At 37.6% G+C, this 15,105-nt stretch overlaps 1 protein-coding gene across 1 annotated transcript in view; it reads left to right on the plus strand.

The window, feature by feature from the left end:
• LOC311588729 (vomeronasal type-2 receptor 116-like) overlaps positions 1–15,105 on the plus strand; it is a gene marked incomplete at both ends in the record, with an annotated part of 60,494 nt that overhangs the window by 20,689 nt on the left and 24,700 nt on the right. The window contains 4 exons of the mRNA XM_084766678.1: positions 687–978; positions 4,070–4,876; positions 8,421–8,648; positions 9,717–9,840. Of these exons, the coding sequence (XP_084622804.1) occupies positions 687–978; positions 4,070–4,876; positions 8,421–8,648; positions 9,717–9,840 (1,451 nt within the window). The remainder of the gene's footprint in view (positions 1–686; positions 979–4,069; positions 4,877–8,420; positions 8,649–9,716; positions 9,841–15,105) is intronic.

A 15,105-nucleotide genomic window follows, 5' to 3' on the forward strand; every position in this document is an offset into this window, starting at 1 on the left:
TCTTGCACTCTTAGCTATTGACGTTCATGGACTTGTTTATTTACAGATTCACAGAATAAATTCACACAGTTCACAAATATACACAAAGGAAAATAAATTAGGATGGGAGTTCACATGAATTAATTAAACCAAAGGAGAATCAGAGGCAGGAATATCTCCATTAATTCAAGACCAGAGCTCTCTACACAGTATACTCTAGGACACAGGATAGAAAACAAATCATAGAGATGACAACTATGCATAGTTATTATTTGAGTTTACTTTGTGCTATTTTTAAATAGGAGATTGACACAGAACACAAGGTGATTGGATGATGATAAACTGATTTTTTTATAATTGTAGAGGCTGAAGGTCGGAGAACCAGACATCAAAGTTCTGGTGTTTTGTCAGACTCTAATTTCTTATTCATGGACAGGTTTTTTTCCCATAAAAGACTAAGAAAGCCATTTAATAATAAATTAAAATCCCAGAGCTCATAGTTAATGAGTGCTAATACTGTAGAATCTTACTTAATCCTGTTTAATTACATGTCCTTCTAGTTCTAGCCATTCATAAAAAGATATTAAAAACTGGATTTTATCAAAGTATTGGCATTTTAATTAAAAAAGGTATTGCACTAAATAGGAAGGTTCTGTGATCTATGACTTTATACTGTGTAGTTTTGTACTTTTATGGAATTTGTGCAGGTATAATTTTAAGAACTACCAGGTGTTTCTGGCCCTGATATTTGCCATTGAGGAGGTCAACAGGAACCCCTATCTTCTACCCAACACAACTCTGGGCTTTGATCTTTATTCTACTTTACATTCTGAAAGGGATAGTTTTGGTTTTGTCATGCTCTGGTTAACACGGGCCATCAATCCTGTGGTTAATTACATCTGTGGAGAGAAGAAAACATCACTTGCTGCATTCACAGGAACATCAATGTCTACATCTTCCTATATTGTTACACTGCTACAACTCTACAACATACCTCAGGTGGGTGAGGCGCCAATGTCTGTCTTTGCTCTGGCAAGTCCAGGGTTGGATTTCTGGTACTGGAGGCAGAATCTCCATTCACTTTATCTCAGGCAACTAATCAGGATTTAAAGAAGAATGATGGGAGGGAGCCCAGAGTTCCTTCTCTAGGCACTGGCTGTACTGCAGCTAAGGAGGAGAACTCAAACTGACCACAAGTGTCCTACATGCAGGGCTGTAAATGCAGATTTTAGCAAAGAAAACTGAGAGGGTCATTAAAGGAGGCTCTTTGTTCTATATATAAGCTCTTTTGTGGAGATCTCTGGAAAGATCAAGTTTGCCTGTTTGTACATGATGGCTATTGGAGAACACTGAGTCTATTCACTTATTTCTGAATCCATGGTGAAATACTAAGAATGAAATAGAAAATAGACAACACACACACATACACAGATGTACAGACACACACACACATCCAAGAAAAATGTAGTTGAAGTTAAACATCTTAATTTCAATTCCATTTTTTGTTGGTCACCATATTTATACTTCTAAGAAAAGAAATTCCCTCATAGTAAAAAAAAAAGAAAAAGGCAATTAAGGAAAAAAAACAGATAAGTTCTAAAACACAACTGGTTACATGTCTTAAAATTAAATTTTTCTTCTCTATGTATCCATTACATAAGATCATAGTGAGTTCAGAATGACAAAGTTTTAACTAGTCCACGTAACTAGTCCACATAACCAGTCCAGCTGGTCAGTTATTGGGGGGCCGAGGGGGGTCGCAACCTGTGGATAAAGATATGGGCGAGAGGGAGGCGTGGCTCAAGGAAACAGTAGCTTGTCAAGAGCCCTTTATTGAAGGTGAGGGCAGGCTTTTTAAAACCTGCTTTAGGGAGGGCGGGGGTGAGCGGGGAGGGTAAATGGAAAAGTACAAAATCTTCTGGGGTTGAGCCCCGGGAACATTTGCAAGGGGAGGGGTCTTCCTAGGTGAGGCAAAGCAGGATGTCTCTGTGGTTATCTCAGGATCGGATCACTCTCTTCTCAGGGCTAAGCCAGATGCCTTGCATGCCTAATGAGTGGCCCAGCAGGATGTTTGCTGCAGATGCTGAATGGGTGGGGGTCGGCCACAGGCCGTTTGGTCCCTGGCAAAGTTTGACAAGAAATAAAGCTTAACAGGGTCTAAGTTACAAGATTATATGTCTTTTCCATTAGGGCTGACTTGGCTACACAATCTCTAGTTTTCTTTTAGTTTATAGTAAATTCAGGACAATAATTTTATCTTTTTTCATTCCAAGAAAGAAAGTAAATTTAAAATGACAGCATATAATACCATAAGGTGACAGGGTATAAGGGATTATAACAGAACAGTTTGTACATTCAGACATTAGGGTTTATACTTAATTTAGACATGTTCAGGTGGCTCTGTCATATTTTTGGTTCATGGGAACCCCTTTTTATGATGTATACATGGTGCCATCTGGAGTGAAAACTTATCTGAGGCCACAATTCTGCTTCAAGTCTGTTCCCTAGTGAGGCATCTAGAGGTCCTCAAAGGTATTTATTAACCCAAAATTTTGGAATATTTAAAACAATTTAACTTTTAAAATTGTTTGAATTGAATCAGGAATTTCATTATCTGGAATTAGTTCATCTGAACAGCAGTACATCTTGCAGTAAAATAATGTACTCAGTTTGATCATAGTTTGTCAATACCCTGGAAGATAAGATGCAGCAGTGCACAACTGACAGAATTGTCAGACATTGGAAGCAATTCAGGGGTACATTAACATACAGACTTGTATAATACCAGATCCCTTCCAGAGAGTTCCCATGCCTACTGAACATCAACGAATGGCTCCTGACATCACATCTGAGACTGGAAAGATTTCTAGGGTGCATCATGGTACTGACCTTGCAAATTGATAGCTTCTTTCTAGAAATCTCATATGCCCATTTAACTCATTTAACAGAATGGCTAAGAGGCTGGAAGCAATTCTTTGGGTGTATCCTGGTACGGACTTTGTAAAATACCAGGTCATATCCTAGAAAGCTCACATGCCTAACTATCTTCTTTAAGAGAATGGCTCTTGCAAGTGACATGTGGGAGTATGAGTCAAGGATCCTATGTTGACATTATAGATGTCTAAAAATGTAAAATAGGTATACTCTAATTAATCACGTTGTTGCAGGCTCTTTGCTTACAATGTGAACCCCAAGATTGTGTACTGGAAAAACCTGCTCTTAGTGTAGTGTCGCTCACCCCTTTTACATGTTCTTTAATCCAAGAGTTTTCTGGAAACAAGATTAAATCATGTCAATAACAGGTCAGGAGGCAGAGCTAGCAACCAGTTGACAGAGAGTGAACATAGGAAAAAATGTATAGAGAATGGGTCAGGATAAAATATGCTCAACTCTTCCAAGGAAAAGAGGACTTGAGGAATCAGGGCACAGAGAGATGGGGGAGCAGATTTATCTGGATATTTTACAGAGACACGTTGAGAAGAGGACAAGATAGACACAGGTGAAGATAAATGGGGCCAGAGAATGAGCATGAAGACTACAAGAGATTGCTAGAGTCAGTTTGAGGACAAGCAGAGCAATTCAGTGAGAGGACATGAGAGAAGCTAGACTGAATCAGTCATCATGGAAAGGAGTTTGAGCCAGAACACCAGAAAAAACTCAGAAAGAGCCAGAAAGAAATCAGAACGAAGAATAAAAGTGAGCTTATTCAGCAGGGAGACTCAGAGGTTGAAATATTTCTAGGCCTAACTAAGATAGTGTGAAGTCTAGAGGTTTTAAGGACTAGACCTAGGTTACTAGGCCTACAATTGCTTCAGTTGAGCAACAAAATACTTTGATGTCAGGTACCAAAGAAAGTGTAAGGGTACTTGATATATCCACATGTCCAGGAAGGAGAGGTGGATGAGACCTGCTAGAGTATTTAACCTGAAAACTTGTCTGCAATTTTTGTGGAAAACACTGTAATAGATTTGTATTTAAAAAATTACAATTCCATTCTCATAATGAATGTTTCCATGTGTTGATTCAAGACTGAGCTTGTGTTTGATGCCAGTGTTCTTTCTCTGGTTTCCCATTGTGTTTTTTTCTTCAGCTCACTTTTGGGCCTTTCGATTCTACCTTGAATGACCAAGGTCAGTTTCCTTCTCTCTATCAGATGGCTCCCAAGGACACCTATCTCTCACTTGCCATAGTCTCTTTGCTGCTTCATTTCAGCTGGTCCTGGGTTGGTCTGATCCTCCAAGATGACAGCAAAGGGACTCAGTTTCTGCCAGAATTGAGAGAAAATATGGACAACAGTAACATCTGTATTGACTTTGTGAATATTATCCCTGCCACTTCATATATAGGCTCCAATAACTTGGGGGAAAATCTGGAGATCATTCTGAAATCATCAGCAAATGTGATAGTTATTTATGGGGACATCGTTTCTTCACAAGGCTTAATGTTTCACATTGCAAAACTCTTAGTGACATGGAAAGTCTGGATCTTGAACTTTCCATGGGATGTTGACAATCATTATGATTATTTCATGGTAGGCTCACTTCATGGGAGTCTCATATTTTCACACCACCATGAAGAGATGGTTGGATTTACCAACTTTCTTCACACACTTACTCCCTACAAATACCCAGAAGACACGTTTCTTCCTAAGTTTTGGGCTTTATTCTTCAACTGCTCATTTTATGGGGCTCATTGTCAAATTTTGGAGAACTGCCAACCAAATGCTTCTTTGGAGTTACTGCCCAGACATATTTTTGACACAGCCATGAGTGAGGAGAGTTATAATATATACAATGCAGTGTATGCTGTGGCCTACAGTCTGCATGAAATGATTCTTCAACACACAGAAATACAGCAATATGCTAATGGAAAAGAAATGATATTCTTCCACTGGCAGGTAATATCCCTTCCTGTGTATTGTAATATCAGCACTATGACTTTTTTTTATTAATTTCTAGGGCACTGCAATAGGGCAGCATAAGTTTTATATCATAAACATACTTTCTTCCCTGTCTGGAGGTCAATGCAAAACCATGTGTAACTGTCCATTATAAAATGCATGACAAAAATAGGGAAAAATCAACATTAAGTCAGCATTAATTTCATATAACATCTGGCCTCACAGATTTCTTCAAAATCTCTTTATTGTGAAATGTTGAGATGTTTCATGTTTACAAATACCTAGGCCATACAGTTAGGCTCTTCTCTTACTAGCTCATAACTTAAAATAATCTATTTATACTAATCTGCACTCTGCCACATGGGTGGTTACCTCTTTTCAGGTACCATACATCTCTCCTCCACACATCTTCAACAAAAAAAATCTCTCACACCAGGATATCTCAGAATACTTTCTGTCTGACAATGTCCCACCTTCTATGCTATACTTTCCTATAGTCCCTAGGTTTTTATCTAAAGTTATTGTATCCACGCAATACACTAGATCTTCTCTCTATATACCCCCTCTTTAAGTCCAATACAAGTCTGTTTTTCTTCTAATAATCAACTATATACAATAAAAACAACTATGAGACAACCAGGGAAGATTTACATTCACAGGGTCAAGTCCATATGTCCTTGGAGAGAGTGCTCTACTATATTCTATCTTGATGAGGTTTTATATCTAAATCAGTTTTTATTATAGCTTTTATTTAACAGTCTAAAAATTTTGACCTAAAATTTTCTTCTTAAATCCTAAATAGTCTAAGTTTAATTTTAGGTCTGTAACTGCAAAGTCTTCAACCTCATCAAGGCTTGAGAACAAAATATTACCTTAGTATGTAAGAAGTATAAGGAAGCAGTTGACAAAAGAGAAAATTGACAGACAGCTGACTGCCTCAATAGTCACCCAGATTTAATTATAGTGTTGAAACGTCATCTTCAGCCTTCTTGCCCAGAATATCTGACAGACATATTTGTGAAGCAGGAATTAAGAAGGACTTGCTTACTCTGTCTTCACAGAGCTTAGCAGTTGACTTTGCCTGTGTCCATGTTCTGCCATTGTCTGCCAATAGAGTAAGGACATTTCTTAGCTCAGTTGCAACTTGCCATTTTTTTAAGCAAACCCCTAAGGGAAATTCTTCAATGTTCATCATCTTCTTTCATGTGAAAATGTGTGCTGCCAGCACCTGACATGTCTCATTATCAGAAAATCCTTAAAACAATAAAACATCTTCAAACGCAATTTATGGCTGGTCTCTGAGGCCTTGAAGACCACCTATATATTTGTACACATTTATATAGTGCTTACTAATTATCTATCTTTCTATAGTATATGTGAATAGACAAATTTTGATTTTTTTGTAGCTATTTACTATATGTTTAACCTAGGATATATATTTATGTGATAAGCCAGACAAGTATGTCACATGACCATGAATTTCATTGACTATTAACTTGCATTACCTAGCTATCCTAAACAGTTCGTAATAGCAGCTTTTAAAAGAACTGGAAGTAAACCTTCTCTTTATGAATGAATTGTATAGTTCCAATATGTTATACAAGAATTGAAGCATATGTACATATATCAATCAAAATAACTTTAAATTTTTATCAATATGCAATAATCTATACCAAAGTATCAAAAGTAACCTTAATTCTGTATCAAGGTACAAAAACCCATACTGTTATAAGCAAAAGTAACCTCATTTTTATATAAATGTACACAATGTTACAGGAGTATTAGATTATTGGCTTATAAAATGATTTTTGGTTTAAGAGCAGATTCAATAATCTACCCTCTTTCACTATTAATCCTATACTATTCCTAAATCTCATCCCCCTCTTGCCAATTTCTTCTGAATATCTTTCCCAATATCTAAGAAAAAAGGATGGAGAAAGAAAAGGAAAGAGAAATCCATGAGTCTGTTTCCCTATGAGTCTTTTCCCTAATCAAGACCATTAACAACTTGTAACCAAGGCCTTTTAATGATAAGCATCCATAGCACTAAAACACAAGTTTAAATGTTTAGTTTAGGGTTTTTTTGGTTTTTTGTTTGTTTCTTTGTTTGTTTTGTTTTGTTTTTAAAGCTGGTTGACTGAGTCTGGATTTTTCGGTGTCATCCTGTGTATACACTTGGCTCCTGCTCCCTGTGCTGTCCTGTGCTGTGTTGTGTTGTGCTGGCTGTGCTGCTCTTGGTCATGCACAGCTGGCCTTCTCTGTCACAGAGTTCAAGCTTTAAAGGGCTAAGCTTCCTCCCATGACCTACAAGACAGGAAGGGGTGGTCCTGCAATGCTATTACCTGTTGGTTGGCTTCTCAGTGGTATCCCTGCTGCTGCACTGGCTGCTCCCCATAATGTGGACACTGCAGGGAGTGACTGGACTTTCTGGAGAGACTGCTGCACAGCTGTGACCACCTCCCACTGAGCCATATGTTCACAGGTGCCTTTCTCTCATATACACTTTTGTCCTTTAGTGTCCTTTAAATTCAAGACCTAATTTTAAATCAATTGATATTGTATGCACATACCTATTTGTATGTACATATATTCCCATATTTTTTTATTTTCACAGACATATGTTAATTTAGCTAATATGAATGTTTGTTACATCAGATATCTTTAGCAGTATCATTTTCCTATTGTTTCTAGAGAAATTTTCCAGAAGTTTAATGTCTTCTTTTTGTCTTTTAAACATTTTTTAATTAATCCATCCAATTGTTATCCCATCCCTTGTATCCTCCCATTCCTCCTTCATTCCAGGCACCTTTTTAAAAGGGAGAACCAGGAGCTTTGTTTAAAAAGGCTGAGATCTGCTCTATCTCTCTGCAATTTGCTGCTCCTTTCCAGCTTTTTAGTAAGAAAAAGCTTGTTTTCAGTTCCTTTTTTTTTTTCTGGACTCATTTGTGCCATCATTTTCAGAAGCTTTTTTGTCTTCAGGCTTCTGTTCTTTAAAAAAAATAGCTTTGAAGTTTTTTTGGGAGGGGTGAAGTTTCTCTCTCTGTTCCAGACTTTCTTTTTTATCTTTTTTTATAAATTTATTCATATTACATCTAGATTGTTAGCCCTTCCCTTGTTTCCTCCTATTCCTCCCTCCCTCCCTCTTCCCTCCTTCTCCCCTCCCCTATGTCTGTGATTGAGTAAACAGAATGAGCTAATTGACCAGGAAGTTATAATATAAATTCAGATTTTTTTGAAGTGGTACTGGAGGGGAAGCGAAGAAGAGAGGGTAGAGAGGTAGGGGAAAGGGGGCCTGGAAACAAACTGACTGTTTTATATAGTGAATCTCAGAGAGAGGGGAACCCCTGCCCCTGTGTAGAGGGATGGCCATGTAGCCACACCCTGCAGCAGGTCCTATCAGTGACAATCAGCTGTGCTGGCTTCATGACTTTCACCATTTCCAGTGGATATGATTGTGCCAAATGAGATTCATTTATTCACTTAAGAAAATGATTTTAGTGTCTCAAATGGACTTCAATATATGTTCCTGCATCTCTTGTAGCTCCTCCGTTTCCTAAAGAACACCCTACAGAAAGATCGTGTGAGAGGTCACATCGTATTGGATGGGAAAAGAAACTTAGATTCAGAGTATGACATTTTCAATATTTGGAATTTTCCAAAGGGCATGAGATTAAAGGTCAAAGTAGGAACTTTCTCTCCAAAGACTCCTCAGGGTCAGCAGTTCTTTTTAACTGAGCGGATGATTCAATGGCCAATACAATTTACAAAGGTGAGTTGTGATATATCTCACTGCTTTGACCTTTCATAAAAGTAAAAATTATTCTCAGGAAAATAATACTTGGACATTTATTTCATACCAACTCATATACAACTACCAATAAGTATCTACTCATAGGATATCCAAATTAGACTAATTTCTCATTCCCTGACTCTGATCAATGGAAAAGTTTTTCCTAAATTTTATTCATGCTTATACAGTTCTTATGAATAGAGTGTCTGTTAGATTTCTGTTACTGTCTCAAACAATGATAAGAGGTTTATATTTGTCAGCAGATGAGCATATTTCAGTGAAGGGTAAAATGGCATTCTTGTTTTGTCAGCTTTTAAAAGGTAGGGTAGCATGACAAGTGTGTGTGTGTGTGTGTGTGTGTGTGTGTGTGTGTGTGTGTGTGTATTATACTTGCTTTGCTACATCAGATAAATAGTAACAAAAGCAAGTAAAGGAATACAGGCTTGAAATAGATGACACTGTGAGCAAGTATTTATATGTTAGTGCAGGGAGAATATTTTAGGAGTCAGAGGAGGTGATTACATCACAGTCAGGGACCAAAGAATATGGCTCCTCCCCTTCTTTCTCCTTTTCATTTTCTCTGTCACAGTAGAGAGTGAAATGATTATGCCCATTTTGTGGTTGCTCTTTCCACCTCAAGTAAATATCTCATAAAACTCCTCACAGATGCCTAAGATATGTTCCCATGATGAACCCAAACAATGCAAAGATGTCAATCATTATTGCCAACCATATAGAATATAAAAGTCCCCACTAGTAGACAGTAAGTACAGAGACAGGTTCACCAAAATCATACTATGACCTTCTATAACACCACTTTAATGACCTAATCTTAACAACAGTTTTGTGGCATTGGACCAAGATTTAAGCATGTGGCCTATGCAGAATCAAAGCCGCTGACAAAATTAATAATACCAAAACATATTACTTTCATTTACCAGTGTAAGCATTTGCAGATTAACTGTTGATGATACTCTTAAATTCTCTATTTACTCTAAATGTTCACAAAAGTCCAGAGCATTTTCTAATAGCTGTTATTTCTCTCAGATCCCTCAGTCTGTGTGCAGTGAGAGCTGTAGGCCTGGATTCAGGAAAGCTGCCCAGGAAGGCAAGGCTGCCTGCTGCTTTGATTGCATTCCTTGTGCAGACAATGAGATTTCCAATGAGACAGGTAAATTCAGCTTTACAGAGAACTCTCAGACTTGATCACAGGAGTCTGCAATACTTAAGCAAAAGGAGAGGGATGGGAGAGAAGTAAGAGATGAACTTTTGTTCCTTGGCTATAAAATTTGAGCATTACTGTTACTTTTCTTTCCTTTGAAGAGACACAGCTTAGACACTGAAATCATCTTGACTTACATTGTTGCTCCACTGCAGACACTGTTCCCTCAGGTGACCTATTTTGCACTAAAATTAGCAGTCTGCTTCATTTCACCAAGAACACAGTGTTTATCCCAACATTTCTTTATGTTTTCACACCATGCTCAATCACATGTAGTATTCTTTTAAGGCTTGGATTTCTCACATTCTCTTTCTGATTATTCCCAGTACAGGTTTATATTTTTACACAGTAGATGACTCTAGACTTGGGTTTATTTCCCTACTACATATATTTTACTGTATCATGACTAAGTTTCATTTGTTTAACTGAAGATAGATTGCCTGTAGTATGTTCTTTTTAATCTTTCTCCCTTTTATTAAACATAGACTTTTCTCTCATACAACATAATCTGAATATATTTTCCTCTCCTTACACATCTCCCAGTTTCTTCCCATCTCCTTTTTTATCAGACAGGCACTCCTTATCTGTCTCTCAGAAAATAATAGGCTTTTTAAAAAATTATTATACTTTATTCAGATTACATCCTTATTGCTATCCTCTCTCTTTCATCTTCCCATTCCCACTCTCCCTCCCTCTTCTGCCCTCTTCCCCTCCCATAAACTTCTGACAGAAGGCGACATCCTTCCCCACAATATGACCACAGCAAATCAGGGCTCATCCAGATAGCCTGCTTCCCCTTCCTCTGTGTGCCTGCAGTGCCTCCTCAGCTAAAGGAAGAGATCAAATCAGGAGCACCGGAGTTCATCTCAGAGGCAATACTTGCTCTCCCTACAACCATGAAGAATGAGGTGTGCATTGGCTATATCTGAACAGGGGTTCTAAATTCACTGTAATGCATTGTCTTAGGTTGGTGAATCAGTTTGTACAAGCTCCCTGGTCCAGGTCGGCCAGCCTTGATGGTTTTCTTATGGTGTCCCTGAACCCTCTTGGTCCTTTCATTCCCACCCCCCATTTTCCATACCACCCAGAGTCCAGAAGTGAGTTCTAGCATCCCTCCTGATGCCCACGCTGGATCGAGTTTCTCAGAGGACTTCTATGTTGGGAAATTTTCCACCTATACTGAGAATATAGAAATATAATATAACATAACAAAATAAAATGTAATAAATTAAAAATAAAACCATCATATTGAAGTTATAGAAGAGAAGACAACAGAAAAAGAAAATCCCAAGTGAGTGCACAAGATTCAGAGACTCATTTGTTTACACATTCAGGAGTCCCAAAAAGTACTAAACAGGAAGAGATAGTATATACGCAGGAACCTAGTACAGGCCATTGTTGGCCTTGTGATTCTTGCTTTAATCTCTGTGCATTCACAAAAAGGTTGCTTAGTTGTTTTTAGACAGTCATGCTCTTCTGGTGTCCTCTGTTTCCCCTATTTACTCTACTCCTTCTGCTTCATCCTTTTTTAAGTCCAATAGTCCTAAGAGGAGTGAATAGATAAAGATATCTTATTTTACTGTGTGTTCCAAACCTCTCTCTCTCTCTCTCTCTCTCTCTCTCTCTCTCTCTCTCTCTCTCTCTCTCTCTCTCTCCAATATCTGGATGTGGGTCTCTGTGTTTGTTACCTTCTTCTGCAGTAGGAATGGAGGGGCCACTGTGATGATGGATAAATAAGACTCTGATTTATGAGTATGTTGGAATATAATTAAGAGCCATTTTTGAGACCAGTAATTTCACTTTTATTCAAGATCTCTGGGTTGTGTAGTATCTGTTTGGTGGTTGCTTAAGTAACATCAGGAGTAGGTTCCATCTCATGGAGTAGAACTTGCATCAAATCAGACACTGATTGGTTATGACCCCAAGGTTTGTGCCACCTTTACCTAAGCATATTTTTCAGGCAGGACTAAATGTAGGTCCAAAGTTTTATGGTTGGGTTAATGTTGATACTCATCTATTAGCAGCCCATAGAGTACCTTTCTGTGTCACAGCAAAGGAACATAGGTTTGAGGGTAACATGTAGTTCCATTTTGATCTCTCCATGTTCAATGTGTTGTGTTGTGTTGTCTTCAGCAATGGGGACTCACTGTCAGTTTTTGCAGATCCATCTATTGTCTTGGCAAGAACCTGAGTTTTGGAGGATTTTCATAGCACCTTTTTATCCAACAAATCAAATTTGTGAAAACCAATCCCAGTACTGCAAGCTTAATTGTTAACAAGAGATGGATAATTGGGATTATCTCTCCCTCATAATATGGAGTTTTTGTTATGATCACCTTCATATATCATAAGACGTTTCCACTGCATTAGGTTATGGCATTGCCCCTCAAATGCCCCTCGTTTCTAGCTTTCGTTGTTCTCATGCCCTGCCTCAATCCCCTCTCACCTCCTACTTCATACCTGCCCCTCCTGTTTTTATACCCTCTATATCAAGTCCCCTCATAAAAATATTCTATTTCCTTCTCCTACTGACATTCATGTGATCACCTTCCCTATTCCCTTCCTCTATTCCTAAATACTCTGTGTCTATAGAGTGTAGGTTAGTTATTAATTATTTAACATCTAATACACAGGAAAAGGAACATACGTACAATATTTATTTTTCTGGGTCTGGCTTACCTCACCCAGATAATCTTCTCTATTTTCACCCCTTTTCCTGAAAATTTCATGTCACTTTTGAATACCAATACTCCTTTATGTAAATTCATCATATTTCCTTTGTTCGTTCTTCTGCTGAGGCACATAGATGTTGTTTCCAGCTTCTGGGTTTTGTCAAGAGAGCAATAATGAACATGGTCAACTAAGTGTCCCTATGGTAGGGTGAACACCATTTGGTTATATTCCCAAAGGCAGTAAAGCTGCACCTTGAGGTGTATTGATTATCATCTTTCTGAGGAGGTGGCATACTGATTTCCATAGTGACTATACAAGTTTTCACTCTCACCAGAAAAGGAGTTGAGTTCCTATTGCTCCATATCCACGTCAGCAGGAGTGGCCACTTGTAGTGTTATTCTTAGACATTCGCACAGGTGCAAGAAGGAAAGTGTAGTTTTCATTGATTAAATAAATTATTATTATGGTATCTCACCCCCCAAATTCTTTTTGTCCCTTCCTACTCTTCCACAGAGCAAAATCAATAACCTTTCACCCTCTCTCATTAGAATACACATTGATATCTAAAAATAAGAATAAAATATAAAAATTTCAAAACGAAAAATCTAGAATAGGATGAAACATACAAAATAAATAATTAAATAGGAAAAATACTTAAGGCATTGTAGGAAACACATGCAGAAATTGGCAAACTCACATTTGTACACTCAGAAATCACATAAGAACCAAATTGCCAACCATAATATATACACAAATATTTGTAATGTTAAAATATTTTCCCATGACAAAGCACTGTGAAATCATAAATCCTCCCCAAATACCACTGAGTTCATTTTGCATTGGCCGTGTGCCATTGGCATGGGGCTGGCCCTTAAGGTATATTTAGTTATCCAGTAGAAATCCATTTAAAATAATAAATTTTTCATTTGCTACCAGTTATTTGAAGACAGTTTCCATGTTAAGGATGGGGCTGTGTCTTCTTCCCATCTCAACACTAGGACCTCATCTGGCTCGAGCATCTACAGTCCCTTTCCATGTTACCAGGCTGTGAGCTCACGGGTGTGTAAGTCCTGCTGTGTAGAGAAGGCTTTCCTTCCTTGGTGTCTTCCTTCAGCACTGGTTTTCACAATCTTTCTAAATCCTCTTTTGTTGTCTTCCTAAACTCTGAAGCAAGGGATCTTTATAGAGATAGCTAGTTCAGAATGGTTTCAAAGTTTGTCACTCTCTGCATATTGTCCAGTTTTGTGTCTCTGTATCCCTCTCTACTGTAGGAGGACACTTCTCTGATGAGAGGGAGAAAAACATTTATCTCTGTGTATAGAAGACTGTCATTAGGAGTCGGTTGTTTTGCTATGTTTCTTTTGTATGATGGAAGTATTTGCTTGTTTCCTGAGTCTATTGCCTATCTAATCTCAGGCTTTTGGCTACCTAGGTAGTGTCAGGCATGGTTTATGTATCATGGAGTGGGCCTTAATTCCAATAGATAGTGGGTTTCAGAATTTTGACTACCCAGGAAGTGTTAGGCATGGTTTTGTGTATCATGGAGTGGGGCTTAATTCCAATTGATAGTGAGTTGTTTTCTTCTATATATTTTGGGCAATGCATGCACCAGTGTGTCTAGCAAGTAACTCACCATAATAGATCGCAGTGTTTTTAGATGTGGTGGTAAATTTTTTCTCCTCTAGCAGTGTGCAGAGTTCTCCTTGGTATTATGAAAACTATTCATTAACAATAAAGTCTCTAAGTAGGCACCATTTCAACTTTCCTATGTTCAGTGAGTTGAGAGGTGTGGTCTTCAGCAGTAGAGCCTACAATCAGTTTGTGCACATCCTTTCATATCTAACCTTAGCGGCTATATAGACTGAAGCCTTCTTATCAATATCAACAGACAAAGGCTTTATATAAATGAACACATAACATATTTGTCTTTTGGAGTCTGGGTATCTCACTCAATTATTTTTTTATAGATCCAATATTTTACATGGTAAATCCCACTACATTTTACTGTCAATATTTTGCTAATAAATGCATTTATTTCTCATTGTCCCATTTCATTTGGATCTAAACAGTAAACTCAAGATTACATGATTAGCCTCCAATACAATGATGTTCAGAAATTTGTCCTATGATGTACATAAATTCTGCTTGGGAAATATGCAAAACATATATTCATCAAATCTTCCATTATTAATAAAAGCATTTTCTGTAAATATTTTCACAACTATTAAATTGATTATATACTTGTGCCCTTTTTGAAATTACTATAATGAACCTTGTGAAGATTTTCAAACTTTAAAGTTTGTGGTAATTATCATTAACTCATTGAAACCAATGTGCCTATGACTTATAAAGAGTATTAATACATCATTTGGTCTATATGACACAGGTTAATATGGAATCATGTCTCTGACAACTAGACAAAATTTCAGTTATGTCCTGTCATGGCATTATTGAATCTACCTGTAAGTAACACATATCATATTTGTTCTTCTCATTCTAAGTTATCTCACTCAGGAGGACTTTTTCTAATTCCATCCATTT

The sequence above is a fragment of the Acomys minous genome (genome assembly GCF_964271855.1).
Source record: "Acomys minous genome assembly, chromosome: 17".
NCBI lineage: Eukaryota > Metazoa > Chordata > Mammalia > Rodentia > Muridae > Acomys > Acomys minous.